Source organism: Mixophyes fleayi, chromosome 3 (assembly GCF_038048845.1).
Source record: "Mixophyes fleayi isolate aMixFle1 chromosome 3, aMixFle1.hap1, whole genome shotgun sequence".
Classification (NCBI taxonomy): domain Eukaryota; kingdom Metazoa; phylum Chordata; class Amphibia; order Anura; family Limnodynastidae; genus Mixophyes; species Mixophyes fleayi.
The window spans coordinates 136,333,775-136,357,914 of NC_134404.1; the positions used below are offsets into that span (position 1 = coordinate 136,333,775).

General features: G+C 41.1%; 1 protein-coding gene across 9 annotated transcripts in view; it reads right to left on the reverse strand.

The window, feature by feature from the left end:
- The window catches only part of LRCH3 (leucine rich repeats and calponin homology domain containing 3), an 80,820-nt gene that overhangs the window by 33,550 nt on the left and 23,130 nt on the right, over nt 1–24,140 (reverse strand). For all 9 annotated transcript variants that reach the window (XM_075202393.1, XM_075202394.1, XM_075202390.1 and 6 more), the window contains exons 2-6: nt 17,571–17,715; nt 17,105–17,231; nt 16,189–16,294; nt 14,592–14,728; nt 11,043–11,143 (exon numbers count right to left, since the gene is read on the reverse strand). In XM_075202393.1, the coding sequence (XP_075058494.1) occupies nt 11,043–11,143; nt 14,592–14,728; nt 16,189–16,294; nt 17,105–17,231; nt 17,571–17,715 (616 nt within the window). The remainder of the gene's footprint in view (nt 1–11,042; nt 11,144–14,591; nt 14,729–16,188; nt 16,295–17,104; nt 17,232–17,570; nt 17,716–24,140) is intronic.

Below are 24,140 nucleotides of genomic sequence, written 5' to 3' on the forward strand. Positions count from 1 at the left end.
ATGATAAGAGTTATGTGAAAGCATGAACAGATTTTGTTATAGGTGCCCCCGTGAACTGTATTTTAATTTAAAAAGCTTTACATCATCATTGCAACACGCCTGCAACCCTTTTGAAAACAAACGTAAAAAAAATGAGGCTTCTGGCTCTCAAGTTTCAATATGGCAGCAGTGAAAAGTAGTAACAAGATCACTGAAGGAAAAGAAAAAGCAACAAAATACACTGGTGTGTGTGTTGATTGTCAGAAAACAAAGAAAAAAATCTCAATATTTACAAAACAAAAAATAAAAGTGAAATTAAAGTATCCAAGGTTGCAAAAGGTTCAAAATGCAGACATTTTTGGATGGAAAAACTCTGTAATAAAGGGGACCACCACCATAATACAGCGGTGCTTACAAGCGGTGAACTTGCACTGCATGGAGATGGTCTGCTAAAACTGCATCGGTAAAACCAACATTGTTCGGGATTATTTTTTAAAACTGGTTTGTGAAAACAGGACACCATTTGTAAACGGATATAAGAAATACAAGGGACAAAGAAAAGAAACAGACTTCAGTCAGCATCCACTAAACATCTTCTATTACTTCTATTAGTGCAAGACAGAAAATCAATCCATGTTAGAAATCCCCATTATGTTAAATCTGGAGGTAGGTTGTATTTGTAAACATCAAAAGAATAGGACACTGCATGTATACTTAGCTCAGAAGCTGAGAGAATTAGCACAATTTGCTATTTATGTCAAAGAGTTAGATGTCAAGGGTGCAAAGAAATTGTGTGATGCTGATGCATACAATAAAAGATACAGAACGCCATCCCTTGGCCTTAAAAATTGGCTATTCCTTAAAGAAAGTTGAAGAAAGGAAAACATGTTTCTAGCCATTCCCATAATAAATTGCATCAGGCAAAGTGGATGTTATCTCTCTGAAGTGTAGTGTACCACCCTCACCTCAAATAAACTAAACTGAGAAAGCATGTAAACACATTGTGAAAAATCATAAACTTAAAAGAATACAATTTAGACATGGGGACATGGTATCAGAATACACAAAGAGTACTAGAGACTGTGGGAAAGCATTATAAATCAGACACCCCCCCCCCCCCAAAAAAAAAAATAGTGTCTTACAAGACATCTGCAAGATTGTAATGTAATTAAGCAAAGACAGTGTATAACAATGACCTGTATTTATTTTGTTTTTCTAAGAGGTACTGTCTAGCAGAGAAGATACAGATGATGAAAGCAACACAGTTATTAATACCCCTTTCTCAGCAAAATCCCGTATCAGACACGGGATAATGAACACAGCTTCAACCTGTGTTGAAACCCAAACAGAGCACTTGGGACACGGGTATATCCCGGATTGCCGCCTTTCACACTGGACCCATGTTTGCCCTGGGTACACCTGTCAAACCGTAACGCAGGTGTCCTAAGGCGAGCTCAGGGAGGACAGAAACCTCCTGTGTAGCAGTGTTCACACTGGACCCATTTCTGCCCTGCATTATCAAGCAGAGTCACTAAATGGGGACAGCAGAGGCTCATATAGATGACATAACAGGCTCTTCTAGACGAGTCATAAAAAGTGGGCAGTGACTGTACTGCTGTAATCATGGCTGATAGCAGCTATTGTGCAGTATGCATCCATAAACAGAAGGAATCCACAATAATACAGGATCTCCAAATGACAGCTTAATGCAGTGGTTACAGTCTAATCTTGCACCAGTGTCATTTCCAGACCATATTTTGGTCTGTTTTTGTACAGTGTCATTTCCGCAGGAGGGAGGAATTTTTGGCTGAGGGGGCTAAAACTAGAGGAAAATACTTACGCAGGAGGAGAGCCTTTATGTTGTCCACAATTGGCACCATACTAAAATTCAGCATTGCGACAAATAGAAGAATGTGGGTCAGAAAACATGGACAAGCTTTCTGGTGTACTGTAAAAGGTTTTGATGATGAGCAGAGTATGGTGTATGGCAACTTCCTGTTTGTCCTCTAGTGAACGAAGTGACTGCAGAAATGGTGAAAACCCTATACAACCGTTTCATCTGCATGCCACATGGACAGCACCTAGATGACACCATAAAAGGTTTCAAACTGTTGGTTATACCTTTTGATGTTGATAAAGGTGTTCAGCGGTGTTAATGTGGATGTTAAGCCACAACGCCTTTGTTTCTTAAACAGATTGCCGTTTACTAAAGATGATAGATGAATGCAGTTGCTCACAGTTACTTGTAGTACAGCAGGCAATATACACTTTATGCAGTACAGGTTGGTATTATATAGATGGGTATGCACACTCATACATGCAGTTGCAGGTGTTTATGTATGCTGCACATCTGTGCAGTTTATATTTTGGTACACAGACTCTCCTATATTGGTGTAGAGAGCTTCCAGTTCACAGAACAATCACTTTGAGGGCTTTATATGAACAATGGTACACAGCTCTAGACAGTGCGTCCGTCTCTTAAGCTTTGGTGGAAGAACGGCGCAAAAAAGCCGAACTTACAGTTATCGGTGTCTGGGCATGCACAGTAGCGCAAAACGGGCATAGGTGTCCTGCCCCACTTCCGGTTTCCTCCTAGACCACTGGGGATTCGCATTACCACAGCAATGGAGGAGACAGAGCAAAATGCTCCTATACTAATACAAACAACATGGATATCTGCAGTGTTCTGGAGCCATAAATGGAAGAGACATCCCAGTTATTGCCCCAGAGACAACCCAGCAGACTACTACAACCCGAAAAGGCTGGCATTCAATTATTCTACAGGCTGTAGTTGACCACAATTTATGGTAATCATATATTCTTGACATTTTGGTTAAAAAATAAATACCTTATGTATAATAAAAGGTATTGTTTTCAGTTTCACAGATGTTTACATTGGCTGTTCTGGTTATGCACACGATGCCAGAGTGCTTTCCAATTTAGACATCTACCAAATTGCTGAGGAGCAACATGATGGATGGCTTTTCCCAAGAGAGGCCACATTTAATTTTTAGTAAAACTAGGTCTAAAGTGTAAAGTATAGGCTGTTTCAGGTAATATTTAACCTAGGAGTCTGGCACCTAAACAGTTAACTTTTTCCTGCTGACAGCATATCCCCCCCACCAATTCCCCACATACCTCAGTTTGATCACCAAAGCCCTAGGACAAGAGGCCAATCAACCAAGATATACCACTCAACAGAGGGGGGAGCGGAGAGAAGAGAAAAACAACGAAAAAGGGGGGGGGACCGCAGTGTCCCCCAGATGGAATCAAAGAAAGAGATTTATCGTAAGTATAAATCCTGTTTTCTCTTTCATCCATCTGGGGGACACTGCTTAACCATGGGGACTTAATAAAGCAATCCCTCTGAAGGGTGGGACCGCTCTGATCTCCTTGCACGTAGAACACTACGACCAAAGGAGGCGTCCCCAGACGCAAATATATTAAATTGGTAGAATTTCGTAAAGGTATGGACCGAGGACCAGGTGGCTGCCCTGCACAGCTGGTCCACCGTGGCTCCATTCCGTGCCACCCAAGATGCCCCAACCGAACGGGTAGAATGGGCAACAATACGCTTCGGCACAGGGAGATTAATACGGACATAAGCCTCCCTGATAGTCAGGGTAAGCCATCTGGCAATAGTTTGCTTAGATGCTGGCCACCCCCGCTTAGAAAAGTCAAATAATACAAATAGAGAATCTGTCCTACGTATCTTTGCAGATCTCTTAACATATATACGTAATGCCCTCACTACGTCCAAACATTTATTTGTTTTCGTTCCAGGAGTCTGAGGCTCCTCTCTGAACACTGGAACAACTATTTCCTGATTAATATGGAAACCTGAGACCACCTTAGGGAGAAAGGACGGAATAGCCCTTAAAACTGCTCTGTCCTAATGAAAAAACAGATAAGGTTCTTTGCAGGATAAAGCTCCCAGCTCGGAGACCCTTCTCGCCGAGGCGATAGCAAGCAGGAAGACTGTCTTCCAGGTCAAGAACCGCCACTCTGCTGAGAGTAGAGGTTCAAAGGGAGGTTCCTGCGACATGCTAAGGACCAGATTAAGATCCCAAGGTTTTGCAGGATGTACGTAGGGCGGCTGGATTTGAAACACTCCCTGTAGTAAAGTCTTAACATCCGGAAGCTCCGCCAGCTGTCTGTGGAAATACACTGACAAAGCTGATACCTGAACCTTTAAGGCTCCTAGTTTAAGCCCCGCCTCTAAACCACACTGTAAGAAGGCGAGAAATCTAGCCAGACCAAAGGTTTTAGAATTGTAAGACTTCTTCTTACACCACTTTATATATACATGCCAGATGCGCTGGTATACCCTGGCCGAAACTGGCTTCCTGGCATTCAGGAGAGTGCCTACTACACCCCCCCCCCCCACCCGAGAACCCTCTCGCTCTCCACAGACTGGATTCAAAAGCCCTGCCATTAAATTCAGCCTGTTCTGATTTTGATGCAAGAACGGTCCCAGGGTCAGCAGATCGCTTCGTAGCCCTACTGGAGCTACCAGAAAGACTGGTCGATCCCCTTGTCTGACCCTCAAAGGACCCTGCGGATGGGGGGGGGGGGGGGGGGGGGGGGACAGGTAACCTAACCTGAAGTCCCAAGGCATTGTTAGGACGTCCACTGGATCCCTTGTTCTTGCGCAGAACTCTGGGACTTTCCTGTTGGCTCTTGGCGCTCTCTGTAGTACCTACAAGATGGCCATGAGCTCCAGCACCTTTATGGAAAGACCCCACTGTCTTTCTGACCACAGGCCCTGTATGCTTAGGTGAAGGATCACTATCCCCCAACCACTCGGACTGGCGTCTGTGGATACCAGGACCCAGGCCCACGGTGCGAAGGATCTGCCTTTTGTTCGGTTGTCCTCCAACAACCACCAGCTGAGGACTTACTTTCTCGTCTCCAGAGACAACCTCCTCCACTGGTACTTCAAACAAAGGAAGGCCCCTGACCGCTTCCTCCGAATGTCCCACTAAAGACATCTGGAGTGGATCCTTCCGTAGGGTAGAGTCTCGAAAGATGTCACTATCTTTCCTAGCAGCTTCATAGACCTGAGTACTGACAGCTTCTTGCTTGACAGGACCTTGCCTATCCACTCCATCAAGAACCTTAACTTGTCCTGTGGAGGGAACACTCTGCTGCGTTCTATGTCCCTTATTAGTCCCAAGTAACTCATTCTTTGACCAGGGATCATCTGTGACCCTGTTATACTCCAGAGGTTCAGCCCTGGACTGAACGAACCCTCTGGCTTTTGTACCAAGAATAGGTTTGAATAAAACACTTTCCTTCTCTGGTACTCCTAAGCCTGTATAGTAACTTTCTTTAAAAGAAGCAAATCGACAGCCATGAGCAATGCCTGTCTTGCCTGAGGACAGCGGGGTAACTTGGTTAGCAAAACCCTGTGATGACCTGGCCCCATGAATTCTATCATGATATCCTGGACCCACCAGTCCGCTGAGGACTTTGTCTACTGCTGGGCGAACCCAAGCAGCCGTCCTCCCACCCCACCCTCTGTAACCAGAGGCGGGTGGTAGTCATGCTGCTGGTCTATCCGGCAGCTTGGCAGAAGCCCTTCCAGCTGCAGGGGCAAAGGATGACCTTCCTCTACGGGACTGTCTCCTGGTTTCCACGGCCCCTGACCTGGTAGTCTGGCCTCTGCCAGACCCGTCCCCTTAAAAAGGCTGTCTGAAAGAACTAAACCTAGGCTTAGCCCTAGGTTTCAGAGTATTCACAGGCAAGGACGTAATCCTACCCCCTGAAGCCTGTAAAATCCAGGAGTCCAACTCTGGACCAAATAGCATCCCACCCGTATACGGGATGGATTCGAACGACCTTTTTGACTCTGAATCCGCATTCCAAATCCTTAACCATAACGCCCTTCTTGCTGCTACAGCTGTAGCAGAAATAGACGATGATATGGAGGCCGAATTGTGGGCCACTTCATATATATAGCCTGCTGCCTCCTTCAGTTGCATGGCCAGGGGTAGTAGTTCCGAATCCTGCAGAGCGGACTCTAACTGACCTGCCCAGGCTTCCATAGCCCTAGCTACCCAGGTTGAAGACAATGCTGGTCTGAGGCTTGTACCGGCGGCCAAGAAGACCGATTTCAGCAGGGATTCTAATTTATGGTCGGTCGCGTCCTGTAAGGCCGCCGACCCTGGTACAGGTAGTGTGGTCTGGCGAACCAATCTCGCAACAGGCGCATCCACTTTCGCCACCTGTTCCCAACGGGTCATATCCTCCTCTTGAAGAGGATATAACGAGCCAAACTTCTTTGGCATAGAGAACCTTTTATCTGGATATTTCCAAGAGGCCTCTGCAATACCTCTCAACTCTGCTGAGGGAGGGAACATGACCACCTGCTTAGAAGCCTTCTTAAAGAGAGAGCGGTCTAAGGACTTCGTCTCCTCTACTTCAATAAAGCCCAAGGTCTGACGAACTGCTTTTACCAGATCGTCCATACCCTAGTGTCTAGAGCTTTCTTCCGACTCTATTATGGACAAGTCTGAATCGTCCAACAATTCCCCTTCCTCCTCCGAGGAACTCTCAGAATCAGACACTGACCACAGCGCATTAGCTGGTCTACGTCTTTTTTTACTGCGTATATGTCTGGGATTCTCCAGTAGCTGGTTAAGTCGGTCTAGGCCACTGCCGACCACCCAACCTCTCCTATCTGGGATGCCCCCTGGAGGGCCGGGGAGGGATTTTGTCCGACCCCTGGGGAAAATGACCCCTCCGTCATTCCTCCTGTTATACCCTGAGAAGCCACTGATGTAGATGGGATCTCCATAGGTTTAGATAACAATTTTACAAGGGTATTAACCCCTTGTGACAAGGTAGCCGCCCATTCGGGAGGTTCTACCGTCAGAATGGAGCTGTCTTTAGGCTGTAGTTTTACAGGAGCCACAGTGCAAGTAGCACAGAGCCCCCCCTGATCCAACCGTTCACTTGTTAATTTAACATTACATTTTGAACAGACAATGTTTGGCACGTGTTGTTTTACTTTTATCTGCCATTTCACAAGATAAGAAAAACCTGAAATCACATTTCATACGCACAAACACCTCTCCAATGTTTATCAGAAAATACTGACTAGGTTATTTAAACATATCACAGTATTTCTGATTAAATAAGACAGGTTTGGAGAGCTTATAGATTTCCTTAACCAATAGTTCTCTCAATACATCATTGTTTTACAATACACATGCATACACAGAAGAAAATATAGTGATACTTAGCAGGGAAGATATGTGTCAGCAGTGCACTTCTCTCCAAATGACTGCTGCATCTGTACTCCTTTTGAACTTTGTCGCCAAAAGGGGGGGGGAAGAGGTGCTTCTCAAACACATTCCCCTGCCACTGGCATCTCCTTCTGTGTTTCTACTAACAGCGATTTCCCCTTTCTGTATTTAGGAGAAATCCTGTTAGAATATGTTCCCCGCACAGCGCTAGTCACAAGCGCGCCATCCTTCAAGTACCCCTACCATCCTTTAGGAGGAGGGGACTTGGTATGCTCCAGGCTGACTTCCGGGGAACGGCAGTAGTACTGGCGCTTCTTGCCTTATGGCAGCGCCTGACCCTGCTATCAGCGGGGAGAGTCTCTTGCCGACTGCCTACCGCTGTGAGAAGCGTTCTAACTCCATTGTCTGCGAAGCCGCCCCCAGCTGACAGGCGCTTCTCCCACGGGTCAGCTCTGTTACAAACAAAGCCTCTCGCCACTATCAACAAAAGAAAAAACTCTGAAAGAAAAGAAAAAGCCTATTTAACAGTGAAAAGTGTTCACTGTGGAGCTCTTCTGATGTGCAGCCCTTCTCCTAGGGCACCTACTTCAAACTGAGGTATGTGGGGAATTGGTGGGGGGGGGATATGCTGTCAGCAGGAAAAAGTTAACTGTTTAGGCGCCAGACTCCTCCCCTCCCAACTCAACCCCATGGTTAAGCAGTGTCCCCCAGATGGATGAAAGAGAAAGAGTGGTTTCTTCCAGAGTGGAATATAGGAGCCTGAAAGTCAGGTAGATGCAGTCACCTATGAGGGAGAGCAACTCATCAGTGCTGAACTCATCCGAAGCATCATTACTGCCAACATCACAAAAATGCTACACACATAGACGACATTAGGAATGATTGTTAAGACACATTGATTAGCATTTGCAAGCTTTTTTTTTTTAATGCTATCACACCTGTGCAAGATTGCACTTCACATTGGTGTGGACCATTTATATGTACAAATTTTACTTGAAAAACATGAACAGTAATGTGCTTGATTGTACATATGGTTGCGTACACAATAGCCCATGTACCTTGTGTTTTAAATAAAGAAACGTTGTTCAACAACAAAACATTTGTCATGATTTACGCAAATCACAAATCAACAATATTTTTTATAAAAAAAAAAACAATTGTAATAGGAGAAACAATAAAACTATTGCAACTGTCTGAACCATCTTTACATCAGAATTAGGATTGTGCTGGGTTCAAAATAACTTGGACCTCCACTGTAATTGGAATAATTTCCGGCAGAATAGTGTTGAGAAGGGTATGGATGTGCTGTTGGACCTTGCACTCTAGTAATCAAATGATCTAGGAAAAACATCTGACTATTTTCTCTACTAATACACTCATGCATGGTCATTAATTGAGCCATAAAATTGCTTTGTTGCTCCCATTCATGTTCAAAGAACCTCTGCAGACGGGCATCTTGTGTCTGCATGGCTGAATCCATCTCCCTCAGCTGCTCCACCAATATGGTAGACATTGCTTTAGTGGTTTGTTCCATCTTTGTGTTCTTCTTTTAACTTGGTGGAACATTATACACTATAAAAAATGAAAACAAAAGTAATAATAATAATAATAAATAATAATAATAATAACACAGAAAATCCGCAGTGAGCCATGCACAGAGTCAGATTCCAGCCCTCCAAAATGCTGATAATTAACACTTACATTTTGCAATGGATTTTTTTCAATCATAATGAAAATATCCACATTATATAGTATCACCAAAAACACAGCAGAGAATCAATTATTAATACATAGCCCCAAAGGGAGTTAACTTACTATTTAAATGAAAAGGAGGTGTATCAGTCTGGTCCACTGCTTCTTCTATACTACTCCTTATGTCTTCATTAATAGATGAATCATATTCGCTATTATGGGTCATCTCTTCAGCCACCATCTGTGACGAGGGAGAGCCAGCTTGGCTGCTTTCAGGGGCTGAATTACTGTTAGCACAGCTTGATGAAGAAAGGCGAGTTGGGCTGGATAGTGCCAGGTTTCCAAATACAACATTGCACAAATCATAATATGGCCACTCCATGCAGCCATTGCCACTTTTCTTTTTGTCGTGGTCATGCACTTTGCAGTATTGCTTTCTAAGAGCCTTGAGCTTGTTGACAACTTGCTGCTGTGAGTGCTTGAATCCCTTGTCACTCAGTATCTTTGCAATGTTCCCATAAACAGTTGCATCTTTCACTGTGCCAGTAATTTGCTTTTTTATCTCCTCCTCCCTCTTACAGCAAGTAGCTCTCGGACTTCTGCGTTCTGCCAATTCGCCATCCCTTCAGTTCTGCAGCATGTGGAAGACGTCGTCAGAGAGCGTTTCCGCCTCTCCAATGATCTGTTTTTAACTGAATCCGGGAAGAATAACCCAGGAACACCTTTCAGACAGAAGGTGCGTCATGCCCCAATCCGGGAACAACCCTGGCCACGGCCTGGGTTATTCCCAGCTTCATGCTTCTGTGTGAAAGGGGTATAACACAGTTGTGGAAGTGCACACACCTGTTGTAGTTGAGCCTTGCGCAATTAAAAAGACATTGACAGACAAGTTTTATGATGCAAGGTTGTAGTAAGTGCCTTGGATTTGGTGTATATTAAAAATCCCAAACCACTAGTTGGGTACAACGGCAGTGTCATATTTTAAGGAGTACTACTACTATGTATTTCCCCATTACAGACTGTGATGATTTGATGACGAATAATATAGATTTTAATTTCTACCTTAGATGCAGTTCATGCGCTCAAACCATTGAAAATAAAGGTCACGAGCAGAAGAACAGGCAGCTGTTAAAAAGGTATTTAGAAAAGTTTATACCACTGATGAATATGCGTAGAAAAATGGTGATACATGCAAACAGGCTTAACTGGTTGTGCCAGATAATGAGAGAGAAGTGTATGGGGAGCAAGATTTGAGGCAGGGCAAATAAGAAGATATGGCCATGCATTGTATCAATAACTGGTGGTTCTTTTGACCTTAAAGAATGATAATTTCCTGACATAAATAGTGGTTACCTTCATCTTAAGGTATTAGTATTATACTGAAACTTCCTGTATAATAAGAAGATGGGATACACATGACTGGAAAGCAAAGATAAGCAATGATGCAATACTGAAAAATAGCAACAGGTTTGGGCCTCATAAGTTTGTTCGGAAGACACTTTTTTCCTTTGCAACTTTGTTAAGGAGTGCTTACAGTTAAGAAATGGGGCGTGTGACATGACTCAGACAAACATGCTGAAGTTGTACTTATAAATGTATGTATGTAGCTAGTCTATTCAGAATTGTATTGATCATGACATTTTTTCTATGGTTGAATACTTTATGAACACCCCAATTTTGGAGAAGGGCCAATCATTCCATTAGAAAAAGGTGACATAAGTTGTTAATCTTTAGAGAGGTAATTGCTAAGAAGGAAATTCTCTTTCACCAGTTGCAGTTTGTTCTTTAAGACATTTGGTCAAGGTAAATAATATAAGGCAATGCATGCGCATAATGTTGTAAAAAATGTGCATACTTAGTTTTACGTACACTGTGCATTTGATTGATAATAAAAATGCATCAAATACATTATTTTGTTTTGAAGTTAGGGTTCACCTTCTTGATAGTTTCATGTTACTACAAACAAATCAGAATGTTCATTTTACAGCAAAGACATCAATGAATTAACACTTGTAGGAAAAATGTTTTTCATTATAGGGATGACAAAAAGTGGAAAATGTTTATATTTTACATTGACCATTTGTTGTCGCCACGTTGTATGTACAAGAAGAGTAAACTTACCATCCTAGAGGTCTTCGTTCATACTCTGGCAGGTCTGGAGCATTCTTGCAGGCTTCTATGTTCAAGTATTTGAATATGTGGATTTTACCTTTCATGCAAATCTATTCAAATAAAAGCACAATACAATGGGCATTAATTTAGTATTCATTTTGTTTCAACGTATTTTATAAATCCAAAGAGAGTATTTTTGTACTTGCCTTTAAATCCATTTTTCGCATTCCAGTGCTAACTTTTGGGGTATAGAAGGCGCTGGTGCTAGAGTAAGCACTAATTCAAAACTGTAAACTTGTTTGAATTCAAGTCCGTCCCTACTACAGCCCTCACCCAATAGTTCCTCAGTTTAACAAACAAAGCCCATAGGATAGGGCTGAAATAACTAAAACGACTCAACCTTAAAAAGTGTGGGAATGCAGTGTCCCCCAAATGTAATCTGAGAAATGGATTTAACCGTACAAATTTATTTTCTCTTTCTTCCTATATAGGCAAACACTGCTAAGATTGGGGACGTTACAAAGCTGCCCCTTGGGAAGAATTTTCTCCATAATAGCTGTGTGCAAAACATTAATTTCAAAGCTGAAGTCTTTGGGGGGTATTCAATTGACGGCAGGATCGCCGCAATGCCCGCACTCGAAAAATATTACCGTTAATACGGTAATATTGTGTGTAAATACCGTTAATACAGTAATTTACTCACTGGATTTCAGCTCGCAGCTCAGGGAGCTGCGAGCTGAAATCCAGCGAGATATTACCGTATTAACGGTAATATTTTTCGAGCGCGGGCTTTGCGTCGATCCCGCCGTCAATTGAATACCCCCCCTTTAGGTACTAAGCCATTAAACGAGTAGAAGTTGGTAAAAGTATGGACGAATGACTAGGTTGCTGTCAGACACAACCAGGAGGTACTTGCTGATCTAGTTGAGTGGGCTGTAATGCTATCTGGAGCTGGTGTTCCCTCTGAAATATAAGCCTGTTGGAATGTAGCTTTAATCCATTTAGCAATGGTTTGTTCTGTTGCCAGCCATCCTCTCTCTAATGAACAAGCAGGCTATCTGCTCTATGCAAAGATGACAATCTACATAAATCTTCAAGTCATAACATAACAGGATTACTGGGACACACTCTCTGTTGGTCTTCCTTAATAGCCGAGGAAGCATGGGGTTTAGCGGGAAAAAATACATTAGTCGGTACTTCCATTGGACCATTATGGCAGCCACTAGGAATGCCTTCAGATTCCTGGTTCTTAGGTTCTTAATCATTTCCAAGCTACTTTGTGGTCCAGTCAATAGACTATCATGTTGACTTCCAGTTGACCACACCTCTCCAGAATCCAGTTGAAGACCTTCGGATCAAGGGACCACCCCAGGATGAATATCATACCTGCTCAAGAAGCTGGTCTCCCAATTGCCCACCCTTGGGTTGAATACCGTTCCACCCAACGTAATATCTTGCTTGTTTGCTTAAGAGCAAAAGGTCTCCTCATCCTCCCTATTGGTTTATATATTCCACAGCTCTTGCACTGTCCTGTTGAATTAGAATAGGTCTGCTGTAAGCTCAGTCCCTCTTAAAAGACAGAGTGTTTATCGCGGCTTTGAACTCCAGAATATTTATAGGCAGCTTTGCCTCCTCGAGGCCAAAGTCTCTGTAGCTAAAGGTTCAGCATCACAATTACAAATTCCAGCTTGGGATATTGAGATAAACGTCTGTCCATGGAGACGAAAAATTTGTCTCACACCATGGCATTGATGATAAATCGTAAAGGCTACAACCTGAATATGTACACCCACAGACAGAATGAAGTCCTCAGAATGTTCGTGGATTTCTGAATCAGAATTGGGATAAAAAATAAATCTAGTTTCTATGCAGGAAATAGGTTGGAGTGTTAACCCAAACCCTCGCGCTCTTTTGGGACTGGCACAATCATGTCCAACATAAGGGACAGAATTGCTCCCTGAAGGACAAACCTCATTGTTTCTCCACTCAGAAGGAGTCGTGGAAAAGAACTACCTGGGTGGAGGCCCTAAGAGGTGCAGGACAAACTTTTTCTATAATGTCGCCGACCCACATATTTGAATACGATCTGATCCACTAATATCAGAAGAGCAAGTGTCGGCTTCCCACCATAGAATTCTTTACGTGGGAAAGAACCCCGCCATGCAAACTGTTTTACAGCAGGCTTTGGACCTGGATTCTAGCCCACAAAAGCCTGCTCACTTCTTTGGTAACCACCAAAGGAATGGCTCCTCAAAGAAGTTCCTCACATTTCTCATCTGGCCTTTAGGTTTTGAAACATTGAGTGGGAGGAAATAGCTCTTCCAGTGTCCTGAGAGATAATCCTATCTAGTTCTGGGTCAAAGAGAACAGTCTCCTCAAATGTAAGCCTTCAGTGATTTGCACAGTCCACTTTTCTACTGCTATATTTACCCAAGCAGCCACTAGAATAGGTCTGATTGATGTGCGTGCTGCGACAAATCGACAAAAGACCAATTTCAAAATTCCTTCACATTTGCTAACCGTGCTATACTTTAAGGGTGCAGCATGCAGAATAACAATAGTGGTGAATTTAGGAAAATGAGCAATAGGGTCATCCACTCTTAAGTGGGATCTCCCATTTACCCATATCTTCTTCCAAGAGAGGGCAACTGAACCAAAACTCAGTGGTACCTAAAAACCTCCAGAAATATCCATTTTCTGCAAGGCCTCACCCAAGAATTCTGAAAACTGCGTTGAGCACAGAAAGACGACTGTTTCTTTTTCCTTTTGAAACAAGGAATAATCTGGAACCTCAGGTTCCTCTGGACCCTGAACATTGAGGGCTTGTCAAAGCACTAACACAAATTTGACGTCTGACAGTGGACTCATCCTCCCATCCTGTCCACAGTCATAGTCCGAGTCCTCTGGAATCTTATCTTCCTCCTCAGAGGATGGTTCCAATTTTAAATCTCCTAGGAAGTGGGCCTGGGCAGATCCTTGATTACGAGGCTTGTTGGATGATAAGGTCTCCAACAACCTTTTCAGGAAGGATGACACTCAGGCCAAACCTTGCATTGATTTTTCTATGTTTCAGAACCAAGGAGGCTCTTGGACATCTGATATAGGGTTTAGGGCATGCAGAAGCAAAACTTTCTGAGATGGGGAATCCAATCCCTAGAGTAAAATTAGGAGGGATGTGTTCACTTACGTCCATAGGATGCGCTGCATGTGAAGATCCAAAAATAATTACAAAAAAGTGCCCTACTCCATGGAAACAAATGGAAAAACTAGAAGCTATTCGTGGAGTGGAATAGTAGGGAAGGAGCTTGAAATCAAAACAAGTTTACAATTCAGAATTAGCGCCTACTGCAGCACCAGTACCCTCTATACCCCAAGGTTAGCCATGTTCCCCAAATAGGAAGACAAATATTTCATACTCACAATGACATACACAAAATGTTCAGTGACGTCTGTATAAATCTAAAATTTCATCTACCATTTTTAAGCAGCACTGTGGCTCTATCTTAACATGCATGTCATTTCATAGAGGTAGTACATTTAAGGATATCAAGCACACACCTGAGCTGGCGGGGATTGCAGAGGATTGTTGTCCAACGTGATGGTCTGAAGGTGACGAAGATTTCGGTAACATACTGGGATACTGCAAATTTTGTTGCACGAGAAATCCAAACGGACCAGAGGTAACTCTGCAAGTTCTATTAAGAGAGAAAGATATAAAAAGTACTTCTTTATTTTAAAATATTGGAGGATGCTCTGTTTTCTCAGATTTTGTCTGCTCTATTTGGAAGATTAAGAGCACACTGTAAACTCATTCTGTACTTCAAAATGCTTATGTAGAGACAATAGAGCTAATGAACAGTTTTTTTTCCATTATTACTTTCCCTCTGAATTCCAGCAATTGGGCATTACAAAAAAAAAGTTAGTTGTCCTGAATTATTATGTTAGAATGTCTGTGATGCTCCATTAATCTGTTTCTCATTTTCTAAGTATGAGTAATAAGTAGTAACAGCATATTTACGATGCTGAGAGTTAAATGGCGACATATGCAAATGCTATTTCTCAACCTATGCCAACATAGTTTAAGCATTGCTCAGAAGATATTCCTGTAGAAGCAATCCTACAGTACAAAGCTTATCCATGCTTTCTGAAGTATCTATAAAACTGAATGGGAACTCCATATACCTCCTGGAAATTCTGAACATTTCACATTAGCAAAAGGAAACTAATTTTCTAGAGCTGAAATTGTCACAAAACATGATACTGTAATTATGCAGTGACTACACAATCTATAACAACCAGAGACTGATAAGTCAACAACATTAATGTGGACCTAAACATGAAATTATTTTTTTTTTTTTCATTTAAGAATTGCAAAAGCTGTAATGAAAGGTGCAGCCTCCCCATGACTTGCAGCCACAGCTGCATTAAAAAGTAAATTATGATTGGCTATTTCACCTCGTATTACAAACATCAAAAGACAAATATCACATATGGCTAGTAATTGCCAAATAGTCATTATAAAATGTATAGCCAAGTGCTGTCCAAATATGTACATAAACAAGAATGTATTTGTTACAAATACGTGTTTGTGGCCAAGATGCAGTTAAAACTCAATAGACTGATTTGCTTGTTTGTTTTTGGGGGAAATGTCAGGAAAGGAGGCAAAGCAACTAGTTTATCATATCAGTTTACTGTCCCTCAGACTTGCAATGACATCACTGGTCATGCCACTGTGCATAAACCTTTCAATCATCCAAGCGTCTACAAGGCAATGAAGAGAGAAGCAGGAGAAGATCTGCCTTTTAAGAAGAAGAGTTTTGAAGTTGTCAACTGTCAGCAATGAGAAATACTGAAGTATAAACACTGCAGATATAAAACGTAACGGTATAATAAATTGTGTCCAAGGGTGGATTTACGTGCACTTTAATCATTTTAATCAATACTTGTGCCAAATTGGAAGGGGGAAGGGAACAATGTAACCCTTAAATTACAGAACAAGATCTAGCACTTCTTTTCACTGTATAAAGAAGTGCTACGTGACAGGATATAATGACGTGAGAAACTTGATAGATCTGTATAGAGGAAGAATGTGATACCTTCCACTGGATCCGTATATTAAGCTATAAGTTTAGTTACTACCATTTTTTCCACTCACCTTCTGGCAGCTGTACCAAGTGATTTCTCCTGATATTGAGATCCCGTAATGATTCTAATTTGCCAATCTGTGTAGGGAGTGCTTGGATCTCGTTGCAGCTCACATCCTGGAGAGGAAAGTTGTATTAGATGTTCTCAGTGTTACAGTTTAGAATATCCCTACTCAACTACAATTTATACGAATCATACAGACTCAATAATAACATAATATGTTGCAGCAGCTGAACTGAAGTAAATGGAGGACAGCAGTAACTCGGTGAAGTAACCCTGCTCTTCTCCAAGTTCATGAGAGCTTTCACTATAGTATGAAGCCAGGTATAGGATGACTATGATGATGATAAAAATTCTGCCTGTGAGCAAGGCTGATAATGCACTTCTCTTATTACAAATATTAAAAATTTTATAGTTCCATTTACACATAAATACATTGATACAAACCAAAAAGCCACAAAGCATGAATATTACCATGGCTCGAATCAGCCAGGTTTTCTTTTGTGTGCTGACCAAGGTCTAAGTACCTTATTGATACAATCTTCATTTCCTGGTCATCTGTGTGTATCCCATTTATTAGCCAATCAGAATGTTCACAGCAACAGAGGAATGTGCTGATCATGTATGAGACAGTGATCTGTCCACTTATGTAATTGTGATACTAAGGAGATGGTTATATGAGACTGGACAGACTGTAACTAAAGAGTGTAAGGTGCAGAGTCTCCCCACAGCACAATGTAGGCACGATAAGCTCATGTCACAGTTAGGCAGCATGATTTTAGTGTCAAACTTAACTCTGTATGAAATATTCATATATCCAATGGTTTTCTACACTAAAGCAGAACATTCTCTTCTACAGAACTGTGCATTTATAGCATATAAACCTTTGAAGGCATATGTTAAAATGGGTTGATCAGAGTACCTACCAGCTCTGTCAGATGCCTCAGAAGACCGATCTCCTCTGGCAAAGAGTCCAGCTTGTTGTTGCTAGCAATAAGCACTTTCAGGGGAAGGCTGCAGAGGTGCCCAGGTAGTGAAGTCAGTTGGTTCCGACTTGAAAAAACAAAAAATAAAAATAATGGGATTAAAAATGTACACTGTAAATAAATACATAAAATTGTATTGGTCGAGTATAGAGATTGTAAACTGGAATCAGAAATATAACCTTATTAAGCATTTTGTGGTTTCACATGTGAATTTTAAACAGTTTGCACCACAAATAGATCAAGTGCTTGGCTCTTCCACACTGAGCCGGTATCAGATGCTACTTCCCTGGGCCGGGTAAGGCCATTTATTGCCAACAAAATAACTCCTTATTTAGCCTTTGCAGGATTATTTAAAAAATGTAGAGATTGATCTCATTGTTACACAATGTTGTAAATTAGACTGTACCTGAGGTTCAGGAAGGTCAGCGCTTGCAGGTTAAGAGTTGCCTCTGGCACATAGCGGATGCAGTTCTGGTAAAGGTTTAGGCTTTCCAAGGAAACATAGTGGCAGATCTCTGCAGCAATCTCACATAGTCTATTCCGCGATAGATCTAAAACAGAACATTTTGACTATTACTCAGTTTGCCAAGGTCTACAAAAGAGTTGAACATTTCATACTAGTCCTTCTGCAAACAAAAATATGTACGTATCGCACACAAAATATTATTTAATCTTTCAGTAGAGCGAATGTCCACTGTTTTGTAATCACGGTATAGTATTGTGTATTCACGTCCCGTAACTGCTGCTTAGGAATTTTATTTAAGGGAATGGCATCTACCAAAGACACTGACCAAAATTAAATATTTGTAAATCAATGAGCACATGGTCTAGTTACATCACTGTAAGCATAGCTGTCCTGAGCACAGTAAGCAAACAAGAATAGTCTAAGGTATGTCCCAAGTGACCCCACTCTGCTGGTTCAGACAGAAATGCACCTTATCCCACTACCATCCAGCTGAAAGGGTTGACAGAGTGCTTGTGAACAAATTTAATTATTAATTATTAATTATTTAATTTATTGGGGTTAACTATTTTATTAAAAACTAATTATATTTGTATTTGTCTAATTGAAATGAATGAATGTATACAAATAGTCTTGTTTCAATGATGGTGCTAGGGCATATGTTTCACCATCAATATTCAGCCATTGTTTATCATCCCTAAGTGTCCTGCTAGGAAGTACATGCAAAGCTCACCTGTTAGCACAGTACCATTGTTTGATACATTCCCAAACATGCCTTCATCGCCCCCCCCCCCCATCCCCCTCACACACACACACACAGCCTGCCAATGGAGTCACAGAATCTTCTCATATTGTCTGTCACATAAATGTGACAAGCAATGACATCATTGGGTGAATATGGGAGCAGGCAAAGAGGTGGCAGACAACTTCTCAAGTCTGTTCACAGCCTGCACAGTGAGTAACAAAACCACATCCAACATACACATTTCCCTGCGCAAGGCACAATTAAGAAGAGAACATCGTCAGTGCACCTTTAAATTACAAACGTCTGTAACAGTCGACCTTTGCTATAAATTAACATCAAACAGTGGCTTTACTGGCTTTCCTGGAAGATTTTTTTACTAAGCTGTTTGATTCATTTCTGAAAACAGCAATTTCTTAGAATAAAGCTTCTCTAGCTTCACTGCCAGGGATTCAGGGACTGAACCCTCAGGTATCTTGATTGGTAAAAAGGAAAGTAGTTTCGTTAGCAGACGCCGCTAACAGTCACTGTTTGAGTGTTATTATTTCATTGGGTGATACTAAGGGTTTCTTAGGATTGGCTGGGAGGCATTGAGAACAGTGAACTGTATACCACACACTAATGGATGCAGGGGGGAAAAAATAATTACATTTTATGGATATTAACAAGCAACCATTTGTCAACAAATAAAATTATGTAAAATGAAGAGGGGATAGGAAGTAAAAGATGGAAGATGAAAAACAAAATACTTATGCAAGGCTGAAAAGGTTATGTACAACTGAGATCCAATAGAGAGGGGAAAACAAAAATGAAAGGAGGCAAAGATATAGTAATCAGATCCATTGAGCTTTTAAACAGCAAATGAAGATACTTTTGGAGATTAATATACACTTGAAAGCAAACGTCTGGGCACCCCTGGTCACAATGCATGTTTCACTTAATCTAAGTAACAAGAAGCTACATTACTTCCGTAAAGTACCAACTTAAGCAAGACATCTTTATAGCCACAAGAACAAGCTACAATAATTGACACAGTTTTTGTCAACGGATTACATTTTGCAAATACATAGTAATTGTGCATATAAAAGTGTGTAATTGTCATGTTAAACTTTGTGCCCTGCAGAGGGTGTGTTACCTTCTCATTTAAAAAGTTCATGAAACTTGTGTAACTCTGAATATCAATGCCTATACATTACTGAGCAAAATAATGTACTCAAAACAGACAATAACTGATATGTACATACATAAGGAAATATGAGCAGTATGAGGTCACCTGTTTAATAGAGTAGACAGTAAGCAAGAGACAAACAATTCGGAGATTGGTGCTTTAAGTATATAATTTATGCTTGCTGCACATTCAATGATTATTGCCCTGAATCTATTAGATTCTACGGATAATTTCAATTAGAGGATGTAGAAGCAACAGCACTGGATTGGTAGATTCACTTGCAAGGGAATTGCCAGTGATGTTGCAGCAAACAATCTTTTGTCGAATATTAGTTTCCATTGATACAATATTGTAGAGGTTGGAATACAGTAGTTTATGACGGTGGTCATAGATGGAAACAAACAAAATGTTTTAAAAACAATTGCAGTGTAAAGACAGCATAAGACTGTAAAGGCAAGCATGGTGGCTAAGTGGTTAGCACTTCTGCCTCACAGCGCTGGGGTCAGGAGTTCAATTCCCGACCATGGCCTTATCTGTGTGGAGTTTGCATGTTCTCCGGTTTCCTCCCACACTCATACTAGTAGGTTAATTAGTTGCTATCACAATCGACCCTAGTCTCTCTCTGTATGTGTATATTAGGGAATTTAGACTTCTAAAAATAATTTTGTCCTGCTTATATAAATACAAAATGGAGTATCCAGAATATCCTAATGTTTGGAAAGAACAACAATTCACTAAATAAACAAACTTGCAAATCTTGATGTTGGAAAGATTTATCGGAAAATATGATAGACAGCTGCCACAAAACATACTGCTGCTTGCCTCCCTATTTGAGTCAGTTATTCTACACCAAGATTTACTGCAGGGCTCTGCATCATACAGGCTACGAATCTATGGTCTTGTAGGAAATGTGTGCCCTCTTCACTAATGAAAACTATACATACCGCAGACTTTAATGAACTCTGCTGCTTTATTCCTGACTTTTCCTAATCAACACATTAAAAATATATAAGTCGCAATCTTTGGGAAAGGGGCTCAAAATCATTCTTTCGGATAAAAAAATTCAAACGTGCTGCACAAAATATCTGGCTTAAGAAATATAAGGAATAGTGAAGCAGATCCAGTGAGGACATTGAGAACTATGCAGTCATAAGAGGAGTGATGCCATCTGTAATTTATATTTAGATTTTCTTAGCACGGAAACAGACTGTGCCAAATACTGACAGCGTTTCCCAGTCTTCATCTAGAGAGAACAAACAAGGAATATAATCAACAGTCTTTGCTTACAGTGGCCTGCATATGCTAGGCATAGTTCTAGGGTATCCCTTTGTACAGAATATGGGCATATTTGGATTTTCTTCTTTACAGAGATTTATGTGAACCCCTGACCTGTCCAGGCTGCCACTGGCAAAACACACCCACAAATTCATACCCACCTCAGTTGTTGTATTGTGATTATTACATATGAGGAGTTCGGTGCGAGGACAGACTACAGAGCAAACAGTCAGAGCCTGTGTGGTCCAGAGAGCCTCTGGATCTAACAACGAAGTTCAGTGGCACACAGTTCGGAGAGTGGATGGAGTTTTCTTTAATGTAAGTGGACGAAGCTCCGCTTCAGTGCGTCCAACCTCAATGGCTGCCAGGCTACGGCCCTGATTATTACATATGATTAAGGATAGGGATACACTAGTGGCTTGTGTCTGTGTCATATTCAACACATTGTTGCTAATTAAAAGGTACAGAATCCTTAAGTTGCAGAAGATGACACGTGTTGTTAGGTTAGCTTAGCTTTAATTCTTGTCTCACCAATCGATATATAGGGCAACTGCTACAAAATCACAAGGTATTTGTAAATGTGGTCAGAAGATGACCATAGGTCACCACTATTCGCCTGTGTGCATGGTTCTCGTTACTACACTAACTGAACCATCCTAGAAGTAAACGACCGCTAGGCATGCTATGGAGCAGATTGAAGTGCAAGCTCCCATAGGAGCCTCACGCAACATATCCCCATGTCACTGTTCTGAAACTAGGTGTGAGCAAAAATGAGCGGAGATTTCTCTACCATAATTGCTGAATTAAATCCACCACTAAATATGTCACCAAAATAGACAAATTAGTCTTGTACCATTGAGAGGTAGGATTGGCTTACCTGGCCAGCTAAAGACGAATAGGAAGGTACCAGGAGGCAATAAGGAAATTAAATGGTGTACATAAATTAATAGTAATGTAGGACAGCTAATCTCTACACTTTCAAACCCATTCATAGAAGCCAAGAAATGACATAGGACTATCTAATATTTAAATTACAAAAATATTGAATAGGGTTAGTATTCCTTTTTAGCAGCTAAAACACTTTAGCCAGGGCAATGCTTTGCAAGGGGGCATACATACAGACTTTAAAAAAAGGAAAGCACCTGAATGACTCAAAATTCATGTGTATTTTTAGATTGAATCTGATGAATGAATTCCATTTCCAATATGCCCATCATGACAACAAGCAAAATAACAGTGCAGACTACGTTCAGAAAACACATTTAAACAGTCAGCAATGTGAATGCATCTGCAACTACATGTGTTGCAGATACATTCCCAATGCCATATGATCATGCTGTTCCAATTTTGATGCGTTCCCCATGCGATTCAAACATGCACTGAACACATTGTTAATGGCTGCGCACAGGAAAATATTTACACGTATAGGGAATTCGTGTGACAGGCTTTTATAGGAACAGCCTGCCATTACAGAAAACAACAAACCGCCTAGGGTTGGTGACCTTATTGTTGCAGCAACATATGTGGAACAACAAAGGTCCCCAACACTGGCATATATAAAAGTTAATATTGTGATTCACTCAATAGATGGCAATTGTGTAATTTGCTTTAGCATCTTAGTTACATAGTTAGAAAGTTTGAAAATAAAGTTGAGCTCATGGTACAAAAACGTCATTAAACTTTGTATTGACCGCCTCTAAGGTATGTTTCCCCCCAAAGTAAACAAATCTATTTTTCTAATGTCTCTGCAATATAAACCTTCAGGTCTCTATATTGAGGTTGTCTGCCTCTGTAAAAAGGACATAATAATAATAATAATAATAATAATAATAATAATAATAATAAGTATGGTACAATGAGGTGCCCAAAACCGTAATCCACATTCAAGTTACTCCTAGTGACTTATTCAACAATACATTGTGTGCATCCAAATGCACTTAGCCCACCCTTTTTATGCAACCCAGGGTTATATTTGCCTTTACAGCAGCCGTCTGGCACTGTTGCTACTCTGCTTTCTGTTGCGAAGGTAATCCTAAATAAATTTTACATTTTAGTTTTCCACAAGACAACTGTATTAGGGTTGAATTAAACCTTCTTGATGTAAGTGCTGATTTCCTTTACAATTGCCTCATCTCTCTTCTGGCTGTATGGTGGTTCAGTAGAATCCATTTTGTTGACAACAATATTGAGCTGCTTCACACCCAGAGTATAAGCCACAAAAGCATACTCACGAGTTTGTTCATTCTTTGAGATACCAGCTGCAAACTCACCAAACACCAGCAGCAACAACTAGGACAGCACAATCAGCCTGAGAAGTATCAGTGATCATGTTCTTGATTAAGTCTCTGTGGCCAGGAGCATCAATAATTGCAACAAGGTATTTGCTGGTCTCAATAGAAATGCCACATTCACACTCAGCATGCAGTTTCTGTCCAACACAAGTATATTTGAAGGAGCCGTTGCCCATATCAGCAACTTCCTTCTCAAACTTTTCAATGGTTTGCTTGTCAACGCCACCGCAGTTCTACATAAGATGTCCAGTTGTTGTGGACTTTTCAGAATCTACGTGCCCAATGATGACGATGTTGATGTGAGTCTTTTCCCTTCCCACTGTGGATTGTTAGAGGTTTGGCGACACTTAGAAATGCACCACAAACCCGGTGAGGAAGAACCATTTAATTTACCTGGCGTTCACCATGTTAAGAATAAATGCAGAGTTTTATTTATCTGGCACGCTGCATTCTCCTAATCCTGCAGATGTCTTAAACTTTTTGACCCTGCTCTATTCTGTGTTACCACTCACTGGCCTGTATGAGACAGGCATTGTTGGTGTCAATGTGAAAGGAGACTTCACAGGGGACATGAACAATATCTTTTTTATGGAGTTCCATATTCACTCATACTGTTGAACTTAAATGGCCAAAAGAACTATAATTTGTTCCATAAGCTGAAAATTGCTCAAATGAAGAACACTTAATGAGAGCAATATGATAAAACCTACGTAAAAGTGATTTGTCAAAGACAACACCAAGTAAGTAAGCAAATATTTCAAAATCCATGAAATAAGTGAGAACAGATCTTCAATGAATCTGTAGGTAGATTGGGGAGGAGACCCGATGTACAATGGTGATCAGAAAGCCCTTCGCCAAAATAGTAGATCAGAGTCAAATTTACTTAAGGTTTCCACCTTTTACAGAACACCTTGAAGTATCAGAACTTTTCAGTAATGTTTTTATATTAGGACTTATTATTAGGAATAGTATTTTGTTTCCATTTGCCCTGTGTAAGAGATCTCTGTGATGCTCTCTCCGAGTTATATCCAAGCAAC